Source organism: Oncorhynchus tshawytscha, linkage group LG06 (assembly GCF_018296145.1).
Source record: "Oncorhynchus tshawytscha isolate Ot180627B linkage group LG06, Otsh_v2.0, whole genome shotgun sequence".
Taxonomy (NCBI): Eukaryota; Metazoa; Chordata; class Actinopteri; order Salmoniformes; family Salmonidae; genus Oncorhynchus; species Oncorhynchus tshawytscha.
This window is the reverse complement of record NC_056434.1, coordinates 23,633,533-23,644,839: the sequence shown is the minus strand read 5'-3', so window position 1 is coordinate 23,644,839 and position 11,307 is coordinate 23,633,533. Positions and strand designations below refer to the sequence as shown.

General features: G+C 40.9%; 1 protein-coding gene across 2 annotated transcripts; it reads left to right on the top strand.

The window, feature by feature from the left end:
• Window positions 1-6: 6 nt before the first annotated feature.
• On the top strand, window positions 7-6,985 carry ccdc113 (coiled-coil domain containing 113). 2 transcript variants are annotated; one of them, XM_042323089.1, is made up of 8 exons: window positions 7-507; window positions 636-774; window positions 1,663-1,824; window positions 4,244-4,399; window positions 4,595-4,831; window positions 6,193-6,300; window positions 6,435-6,590; window positions 6,858-6,985. In XM_042323089.1, the coding sequence occupies exons 1-8, from the start codon at window positions 377-379 to the stop codon at window positions 6,933-6,935; spliced, it is 1,167 nt and encodes a 388-aa protein (XP_042179023.1). In that variant the 5' UTR covers window positions 7-376; the 3' UTR covers window positions 6,936-6,985. The 2 variants fall into 2 exon arrangements, with proteins under 2 accessions (XP_042179023.1, XP_042179024.1); XM_042323090.1 differs by lacking the exons at window positions 7-507; window positions 636-774 and adding an exon at window positions 1,338-1,495.
• The last annotated feature ends 4,322 nt before the right edge of the window (window positions 6,986-11,307 follow it).

The window sequence follows — 11,307 nt, the reverse complement described above, 5'->3', positions numbered from 1 at the left end:
CGGACCTCGGGCTCGAAGGTCGAGGGTTCGAGACCTGCTCCCTGCCTGTTTCATTACTATGATGGGAAGACATTGAACTTTAGCGAAATTGTTTTATGTGCACTACCTCATCATGCACTTACTTTAATCTGCAACAAATCTGTTTGGTGGAAACACCACTGGTGGGAAAATACGTGTGTTTTCTTAATGCAGATTTGAGAATATTTGCATGAAAATCGATCGCTGATTGGATGGAAACACATCTACTATATATATATATTTATATAATTGGTTTCCATCCAATTGGCACAGATTTTCTCAAATCTGCAACAATTTCCTTTTATAAATGATCAGATTTTACGTGTGCTAGTCACGTAATTTAGAACTCTATCCGTCAATGGCTGGTCTGAGCAGACGCAGCAACCGCCTTCCCACCTGTTTGTTTACCTTAGCAACCATGGCAGAGACGGTTCAAGATGTTTCTGAAGCAGATAAGCGACATCTCGTTGAACTCGTCAAAGAACTCAGGTATAAAGATATTTTTCAGTTTCAAAACTTCTTAACTCTTGTCTTAACTCATAGATTTGCTACATAGAGTAGCAATTTGTGGCCGCAAAAAAACAAAAGGCCTTGTCCCTCACTGCCTCTTTTTCCAGACGCTCCAATGCGGTGCTACGGGCAGAAACTGATATGTATGAGCGGTATATAAGCCGCTTGGACCCCAGGGACTTGGTTCCTCAGCCTTTATCAGATTCTCTGGGGGCAGCTGCAGCATCACAGTTGGAGATTGGAGGGGTATGAGAAAGCATCTTGCACAACTTCCACAAACTTAATGTGTTGAATGAAATGGATTTCCCTACCATATATGTTCTTTGACCTCTCGTGATTGACTCATGCACCATAGTCTCGTCGTCCACTATAACCTCGTAGGTTTAACATGCTGACCAGACCGGACACGTCGCGTGCGCGAGCGTCGCAAAAATAAATTTAGAAATCCATGTTATTCAAATATTCCACCCGCACTGCTTGCGCGCACCAACGAGCGTCTGCGTCGCCAAGGGCTAACGCGGATCCCAAACCGGCTACACGCGTGCACTATCGTGCATAAATGTATTTTGTCCCCTACACCAAACGCGATCAGGACATGCAGGTTAAAATATCAAAACAAATTCTGAACCAATGATATTAATTTGGGGACAGGTCGAAAAGCATTAAACATGTATGGCAATTTAGCTAGTTAGCTTGCACTTGCTAGCAAATTTGTCCTATTTAGCTAGCTTGCTGTTGCTAGCTAATTTGTCCTGGGATATAAACACTGAGTTGTTATTTTACCTAAACAGCACAAGGTCCTCTACTCCGACAAATTAATCCACACATAAACGGCCAACCGAATCGTTTCTAGTCATCTCTCCTCCTTCCAGGCTTTTTCATCTTTGAACTTATATGGTGATCGCATCTAAACTTCTATTGTATTACCATGACAACCAGCAACAAAGTTTGTCTTTCAATCACCCACGTGAGTATAACCAATGAGGAGATGGCACGTGGGTACCTGCTTCTATAAACCAATGAGGAGATGGTTGGCTAAGGCTTGGGTGGGAAATACAAAGTGTGTGTGTTATTACCATAGAAAAACAAGGGTTTTTACTGCATGTTTGAATGCTTGTATTTCTGTGGCTTTAGGGCCGTGGGAGAAAGATGAAAACACGGACAATGGCTCTGGAGCAGTTACAACGTCTGACATTGGAGCAAAAGTGTGACGTGGCACAGAGAGAGTTAGATGAAACCAAGGAGGACCTGGAGAAACTGAAAGAGAGCTCAGAAAGAGTGCTCAACAACTATAAGGTAAACACAATATACAAACAGAGAGAGAATGGATAGAGAAAGACTCTTCTGGATCTGTGTAACCTGCAGAGGAATCTGTGATTTGGTTTAGTTGTGGTCTATGTAGTTAAGATGCACTGAAACCCATTCAGATTTCTGGCATTATTACAGTACCAGTCAAAAGTTTAGACACACCTACTCATTCCAGGATTTGTCTTTATTTTTTACTATTTTCTACATTGTAGAATAACAGTGAAGACATCAAACTATACAATAACACATGGAATCATGTAGTAACCCATTTTTTTAAAACAAATCCAAAAATATTTAATATTTGAGATTCTTCAAAGTAGCCACCTTTTGCCTTGATGACAGTTTTGCACACTCTTGGCATTCTCTCAACCAGCTTTGTGAGGTAGTCACCTGGAATGCATTTCAATTAACAGGTGTGCCTTGTTAAAAGTTAATTTGTGGAATTTCTTTCCTTCCTTCCTGCATTTGAGCCAATCAGTTGTGTTGTGACAAGGTAGGGGTGGTATACAGAAGATAGCCTAATTTGGTAGGATACCTAGTCTATATTATGGCAAGAACAGCTCAAATAAGCAAAGAGAAACGACAGTCCATCATTACTTTAAGACATGAAGGTCAGTCAAACCGGAAAATTTCAAGAACTTTGAAAGTTTTGTTGTGGAAATTCTTACACAGGGATACTCAAAGTCAATCATAAATGAATCATTGTTTATTATCAGAGTGCTGGAGAGGTTCCAACAAACCCGATGCGCCATAGTGAATGTCTGTTAGGAGCTCTGCTGCAGCAGTCCCAGCAGTTGTCTTATATACAGCTATATACAGACAAGTTATATTTGCATGATTTATTTATTTTCATAATTTATTTGCATAATCCATTCAGCATTACCGTTTTTCATTCATGTGACCTACCAATACTGGTTCATAACATGTGACAGACCAATACTTCACGAGGCTTCTTCTCTCTAAGCCGAGACCTTGAAACTGAGATATCTTTCGTTCTCAAAACAAGGTCTGGGCATACTGCAAAATTGCAGATACTGATAAATGAGGATTCGTTCAATCACTCACTTGCATGAACACAGAAATTGGTTATTAGAAAAGCACATGTATAACATTTCCATCACAGTTTCTTCAAGTGCAGTCTCAAAAACCATCAAGCACTATGATGAAACTGGCTCTCATGAGGACCGCCACAGGAAAGGAATACTCAAGAGTTACCTCTGCTGCAGAAGTTTCTTTGAGTTACCAGCCTCAGAAATAGCAGCAAAGAGACATGCTTGGGCCAAGAAACACGAGCAATGGACATTAGACTGGTGGAAATCTGTCCTTTGGTCTGATGAGTCCTAATTTGAGGATTTTGGTTTCAACCGGTGTGACTTTGTGAAACGCAGAGTAAGTGAACGCATGATCTCTGCATGTGTGGTTCCCACCGTGAAGCATGGAGGAGGTGGTGTGATGGTGCTTTGCTGGTGACACTGTCAGTGATTTATTTAGAATTCAAGGCACATTTAACCAGCATGCTTACCACAGCATTCTGCATCGATACACCATCCCATCTGGTTTGTGCTAAGTATGACTATAATTTATTTTTCAACAGAACAATGACCCAGCACACCTCCAGGATGTGTAAGGGCTATTTGACCAAGGAGAGTGATGGAGTGCTGCATAAGATGACCTGGCATCCACAATCACCCGACCTCAACCGAATTGAGATGGTTTGGGATGAGTTGGACTGTAGAGTGAAAAGCTGCCAACAAATGCTCAGCATATGTGGGAACTCCTTCAAGACGGTTGGAAAAGCATTCCCAGTGAAGCTGGTTGAGAGAATGCCAAGAGTGTGCAAAGCTGTCCTCAAGGCAATAGGTGGCTACTTTGAAGAATCTTCAACATAAATTATATTTTGGTTTGCTTAACACTTTTTTGTTTACTACATGATTCCATATGTTTTATTTCATAGTTTTGATGTCTTCACTATTATTCTACAATGTAGAAAATAGTAAAAAATAAAGAAAAACCCTTGAATTTTTTAGTATTTCACCTTTATTTAACCAGGTAGGCTAGTTGAGAACAAGTTCTCATTTGCAACTGCGACCTGGCCAAGATAAAGCATAGCAGTGTGAACAGACAACACAGAGTTACACATGGAGTAAACAATTAACAAGTCAATAACACAGTAGGAAAAAAAGGGGAGTCTATATACATTGTGTGCAAAAGGCATGAGGAGGTAGGCGAATAATTACAATTTTGCAGATTAACACTGGAGTGATAAATGATCAGATGGTCATGTACAGGTAGAGATATTGGTGTGCAAAAGAGCAGAATGAGTAGGTGTGTCCAAACCTTTGACTGGTACTGTACATTGTATCAAAAGCTTGATAACCAATCATTTCTGGGCCCTTCCCCATATTAGGCAACTCTGGAGGAAGCAGATATTCGACTTGTGGAGGTCAAGAAAGCAAGTTATGAGTTTGACCGTGATGTCGCTAAGGTGTTGAGGGAGAAGAGAGGTGTCATGATGGGTGCAGAGAAGGTCATTCGTTATTTTGATGACAGGATGAGAGCAAAGGTAAGCAAGCTACATGTCAGGCAGGGTGGTCAGGTCAGAGATCTTAAATCACATTTGGTTCCTGACTTGAATTACAAATCTTGGAAGTAATGCAAGCTTCAATATCAGCATTCACTGTTACCGACTGCTGCCCTGTTTCTCTGACCTCATCACCTATTTGTCTCATCCTGCTGCTACCTTTACATCATCCTACAGGACACACTGGTTGAGAAGTTGCGGTTGAAGAATGCAGCTCTTCATGTGCAGAAGAGGAAGTTGCAGTTACAGCTACGGCAGAAAGAGGAAATGGGTGAAGCCCTGCACGAGGTGGATTTCCAGCAGCTGAAGATCGAGAACAGCCAGTATCTCGAACGCATTGATGAAAGAAACCAGGACCTTCTGCGCCTAAAACTCCTGGCAGGAAACACCCTACAGGTTCTCAACTCCTACAAGGTTTGATTCCTATTCAAACACTATTGTATGTACAGTGGGGCAAAAAAGTATTTAGTCAGCCACCAATTGTGCAAGTTCTCCCACTTAAAAAGATGAGAGGCCTGTAATTTTCATCATAGGTACACTTCAACTATGACAGACGAAATGAGAAGAAAATAATCCAGAAAATCACATTGTAGGATTTTTAATGAATTTATTTGCAAATTATGGTGGAAAATAAGTATTTGGTCACCTACAAACAAGCAAGATTTCTGGCTCTCACAGACCTGTAACTTCTTTAAGAGGCTCCTCTGTCCTCCACTCGTTACCTGTATTAATGGCATCTGTTTGAACTTGTTATCAGTATAAAAGACACCTGTCCACAACCTCAAACAGTCACACTCCAAACTCCACTATGGCCAAGACCAAAGAGCTGTCAAAGGACACCAGAAACAAAATTGTAGACCTGCACCAGGCTGGGAAGACTGAATCTGCAATAGGTAAGCAGCTTGGTTTGAATAAATAAACTGTGGGAGCAATTATTAGGAAATGGAAGACATACAAGACCACTGATAATCTCCCTCGATCTGGGGCTCCTCGCAAAATGATCACAAGAACGGTGAGCAAAAATCCCAGAACCACACGGGGGGACCTAGTGAATGACCTGCAGAGAGCTGGGACCAAAGTAACAAAGCCTACCATCAGTAACACACTACGCCGCCAGGGACTCAAATCCTGCAGTGCCAGACGTGTCCCCCTGCTTAAGCCAGTACATGTCCAGGCCCGTCTGAAGTTTGCTAGAGAGCATTTGGATGATCCAGAAGAAGATTGGGAGAATGTCATATGGTCAGATGAAACCAAAATATAACTTTTTGGTAAAAACTCAACTCGTTGTGTTTGGAGGACAAAGAATACTGAGTTGCATCCAAAGAACACCATACCTACTGTGAAGCATGGGGGTGGAAACATCATGCTTTGGGGCTGTTTTTCTGCAAAGGGGCCAGGACGACTGATCTGTGTAAAGGAAAGAATGAATGGGGCCATGTATCATGAGGTTTTGAGTGAAAACCTCCTTCCATCAGCAAGGGCATTGAAGATGAAACGTGGCTGGGTCTTTCAGCATGACAATGATCCCAAACACACCACAAATACTTTTTTGCCCCACTGTACATCTCTTTTCTTGTGCAGGGGTGTGATCAGGTTCAGGAGAGCGGAATTATATATTCCTGGTTGGGGAATCTGAACTTGAGAGATAAACTGATAAAACTCTAGGCTTATTTTCATCACCCAGGCCCAACTAAGGTACTTGACCTTTGTTGTGTTAGTACGTACGTGGGTGTTTGGGACTTTGATAAGGAAATGTGTTGTTTTTCCCATTGTAGAAGAAGCTGCAGAGCATGACATGTGAGTCAAAGCTGCTTAGTAGTGACATCACATCCCGTAAGGAGATGCTGGTGAAGATCGAGGAGGAGACACTGCAGGCAGAAGAGGTCAATTTAACATTCACCTGTTTAGTTTTTAACCAAAATCATACGATTTTTGTAGCCAACTATTCAGCTATGTTTGCAACACTGCTGGTGGGTAGGCTAATAAATATCCCCCTCTTTGTGTCCTTCTTGGGCAGGAGCGAGCCAAGGCAGAGACTCTTAACAGAAAGCTGCGAGGCCAGCTGGCAGATTTCCGTGTTCCCCACGTGCTGCAATACATCACAGCTAAGGCCTCCCATAGCCAGCTCGAGCAGAGTGTCCGAGCCTGGGAGCGAAAAGTTGAGATATCTGAGGTGAGAGTCAAAGTTGTAGGTTAGATATAACTTTACTTACAAAGGGTACCTACAGAAGGTAAGTACATACTTCATAACACATTGATAATAATATTTTCATGTTGTTTTGCAATTGGCTTCTGTTCTGCTTATGAATTCGTAAATGTTACGAAGTCCTTACATAGGTACCCTTTTTAAGTAATGTTATCATGTTGGGTAAGGGACATGCCGTTCTGAAATTATCATTATTGAACCAGAAAGTTCCTGATTTCCATGCCATCCATACAGATGGCTCTGAAGACACACACCAAGACCTGGAACAAGCTGAAGGAAGCTGCAGGAGCAGGACCAGTCACAGCCCGGTGAATCCGCACATGCTTCCTAATAAATATATTCTCTGCAAATATTCAATCATCCAAAGCAGTCCATCAGTCTCTTTTGTAAACTAGCAGAGATATGCCCTTATAAAGTAACTTATGTGTTTTAGCTGTTTTTAACTTTCAGTATATGGAACATTTGTAGAATGGTTGAACAATCATGTTTTAAGTCACAATTGAACTTATCGCTTGTAGTAGGGTGGTTAAGCTGATAAATTGTTCATTTTTTGATAAAAACACAAAATATGTACCCTGAAAAGATTTCAATATGGAGCCACACCAGATTTGACCTCTGTGGGGTGTGGCAGCCATTTTTTTAAATGGCCCACAACTAACAACATTTTACAATTCAGAAGGACTGCTTTGAGGAAAAGGCACCAAATTTGTCATAGACCCTAGATTTATGGTCCCTGAAAAGATCTAGATATGGAGCCACCACAGATTTGGCCCCTGGGGGCTGTGGAGGCCATCTTACAAAATGGTTGCCAATGGTAACACTATGGTAGCCTTAGATACCCTTAAAATATTTAGATGTGGCGCCACTGCAGATTTGGCCCTGGCAGCCATCTTACTAAATGTCCCCAGACTGTACCACTATTTTGGTGGTGATTGTTGATCCGAGAGACCTCCAAAACCATCATTAGGGGTTCATAGCAAAGTTGTGAAACCTATTGTTATTCTTAGATTTTAAAACATTCCTTGACTTGGTCAAATAACTTATACATAGATTGGCAACTTTTTTTCTAATTTGACACACAGAAACTAGAGGCAATATGTAACTTGGTCAAAATGAATGGCACCGATTGGCCTAAACTTTGGATGTGGGCATCTTTCCTCATGCTGAACAAATTTGGCTCAAGAACCCATCAGGATAGATTTTCCTCCATCTTTGAAATCTTCTTCTCATGAACTATGTCCAAATAACACCAAATTCGTAGGCCCATGGTACATCTCTTTACTTTATTTGAGAAAAGCTATGGGATTGGTTAATAAGATATGGCGGAGTTATTGATAAATCCAGAAATCCGATTTTATGTGTTCTTTTCAATCCTTTGTATATCCACTTCACAATGGCCTATTAACTTGAACCTTTATTTTAGGGTCATCAGAGACATTACCATGATGAACCATGTTACTTTTGGCATTGATATCTTAAAAAATAAGGAAACTATCCTGAACAAAAATATAAAAACGCAACATGTAACATTTTACTGAGTTACAGTTCACATAAGAAAATCAATCAATTGAAATCAATTCATTAGGCCCTAATCTATGGACTTCACATGACCGGGCAGGGGCATGGGTGGGCCTTGGAGGGCATAGGCCCACCTAATGGGGAGCCAGGCCCTGACAATCAGAATGAGTTTTTCCACACAAAAGGGCTTTACTACAGATAGAAATGCTCCTCAGTTTCATCAGCTGTCCAGGTGGCTAGCCTTAAGACAATCCCACACGTGAAGAAGCCGGATGTGGAGGTCCTTGGCTGGCGTGGTTTCAATTGGTCTGCGGTTGTGGGGCCGGTTGGACTTACTTTCAACTTCTCTAAAACGATGTTGGAGGTAGCTTATGGTAGAGAATTTAACATTAAATTCTCTGGCAACAGCTCTGGTGGACATTCCTGCAGTCAGCATGTAAATTGCATGCTCCCTCAAAACCTGAGACATCTGTGGCATTTTATCTGTTATTTTACCAGGTAAATTGACTGAGAACACATTCTCATTTGCAGCAACGACCTGGGGAATAGTTACAGGGGAGAGGAGGGGGATTATTAGGTGACCGTGATGCTTTGATGGCCAGATTGGGAATTTAGCCAGGACACCAGGGTTAACACCCCTACTCTTACGATAAGTGCCATGGGATCTTTAATGACCGCAGAGTCAGGACACCCGTTTAATGTCCCATCCAAAAGACGGCACCCTACACAGGGCAGTGTTCCCATTCACTGCCCTCGGGCAATGGGATTTAAAAAAAACATTTTTTTGAAAAGAGTGCATCCTACTGGCCCTCCAACACCACTTCCAGCAGCATCTGGTCTCCCATCCAGGGACTGAACAGGACCAACCCTGCTTAGCTTCAGAAGCAAGCCAGCAGTGGTATGCTGCTAGCATTGTGCTGTGTGACAAAACTACACATTTTAGAGTGGCCTTCTAATGCCCCATGCACAAGGTGCACCTGTGTAATGATCATGCTACTTAATCAGCTTCTTGATATGCCACACCTGTCAGGTGGATGGATTATCTTGGCAAAGGCAAAATGCTCACTAACAGGGATGTAAACAAATTTGTGCACAAAAATAAGCTTTTTGTGAGTATGGAAAAATTCAGGGATCTTTTATTTCATCTCATGAAACATGGGACCAACACTTTACATGTTGCATTTATATTTTTGTTCAGTAATTCAGTTGTTTTTTTAAAATGTAACACTATTGCTTAAAATAATCTTGTCATGGAATAAGTCTGATTCACTCCAAATTTGGTCTCATCACAATGGTTCCTGAAGAGTTTGAAAAAATAATGTTGATGCATTCAAAGACAGCGAAACTATACATGTAGATGAATATTAGCACATTTTTTATTTAGACTCGTGAATGCACATAAAGGAAGATAGTTCCTACATGATAGTGCTTGCTTTGTTATCCTGGGAACCCCATTCATTTCTGCTTGCCGCTATATTTTAAGATAATTACAGTGCATTCGGAAAGTATTCAGACCCCTTGACTTTTTCCATATTTTGTTACGTTACCGCCTTATTCTAAAATATATTAAATTATTTTCCCTCCTCAATCTACACACAATACCCCATAATGACAAAGTGAAAACAGGTTTGTAGAAATGATTGCCAATTTATATTTAAAAAATTAAAAACAACATTAATACCTTATATTTACATAAGTATTCAGACCCTTTCCTATGAGACTTGAAATTGAGCTCAGTCGCATCCTTAAGATGTTTTTACAACTTGATTGGACTCCTTTAGTAAATTCAATTGATTGGACATGTTTTGAAAAGGCACACAGCAATAGAAAACATCCAACTGAATGTTAAATGTCAGGTATTTTAATTGTATTGTCTACTTGTTGAATGTTTGTGAAGTCTTGATTTGTGGTTGTTTGTAATGTCTTGTTAATTGGTGTTGGACCCCAGGAAGATTAGCTAGCGTCACGGCGTTAGCTAATGGGGATCCTAATAAAAATTACAACCTGGACTATATAAGGTTCCACAGTTGACAGTGCACATCAGAGCAAAAACCAAGCCACGAGGTCGAAGAAATTGTCCATAGAGCTCAGAGACAGGATTGTGTTGAGGCACAGATCTGGGGAAGGACACCAAAACATTTATGCAGAATTGAAAGTCAAAGAAAATAGTGGCCTTCATCATTCTTGAATGGAAGTTTGGAACCACCAAGACTCTTCCTAGAGCTGAGCAATCGGGGGAGAAGGGCCTTGGTCAGGCAGGTGACCAAGAACCCAATGGTTACTCTGATAGAGCTCCAGAGTTCCTCTGTGGAGATGGGAGAACCTTCCAGAAGGACAACCAAAGTTTCTAAAAACCTGTTTTTGCTTTGTCATTATGGGGTATTGTGTGGTATTGACGAGGGGAAAAAACTATTTAATCAATTTTAGAAAAAGGCTGTAAAGTAACAAAATGTGGAAAAAGTCAAGGGGTCTGAATACTTTCCTGAATACACTGTATTATTGGATCAGTGGAGCAAAACAGAATATCAAAAGAGATCAGCACAGAATCAAAAGCACTGTAACTAAGCAGCTAACTTACTATTGTCTACTAAACAAAATCTTGTGGCTTTGGACCCGACCAGACAGCTTGTATTCAATTGTATGCTGTACAATGTACATCAACCAATGCCATGTATAAACCAATAGCAGGTATGTTACCAAAACATTGGGAGATGTACACAAGAATCTCTAAACTAAAACATACAGTACATCTTGCCTAATTGGGGTAAAATGAATTTAAGAATGCTGCCAGATCTTTTCATTGTACATACATTCATCTCTGTACTAAATTTGTTGTGTTTAACAAAAAAGCCATCAAAACTGTAAAGTATTACCGATAGTGGCCATTTTGTGAGATGCCATCACAGCCCCAGGGGCCAAATCTGTAGTGGCTCCATATCTAAGCCGAAGTCTTAAATTTGGAGCCTTTCTCTTGAAATAGTCATTGTAAAATATTGGTACTGTTAGGCAGTAATTTTCAAAGCTGGCTGCCACAGCCCCCAGGGGCCAAATCTGTGGTGGCTCCGCATCAAAATATTTTCAGGCTACGTAAATCTACTTCTCTACCAAATGCAGTTCTCAAATAGTCCTTCTGAACTGTAAAATAGTTAGTCGGCAGCCATGTTGT

Bases quoted from the DNA above. Each gene is read 5' to 3' on its own strand.
- ccdc113 (XM_042323089.1), top strand. From the start codon at position 377: ATGGCTGGTCTGAGCAGACGCAGCAACCGCCTTCCCACCTGTTTGTTT. The intron at 4,400-4,594 runs GTAAGCAAGCTA...ATCATCCTACAG, and splicing joins ATGACAGGATGAGAGCAAAG to GACACACTGGTTGAGAAGTT. The intron at 4,832-6,192 runs GTTTGATTCCTA...TTCCCATTGTAG, and splicing joins AGGTTCTCAACTCCTACAAG to AAGAAGCTGCAGAGCATGAC.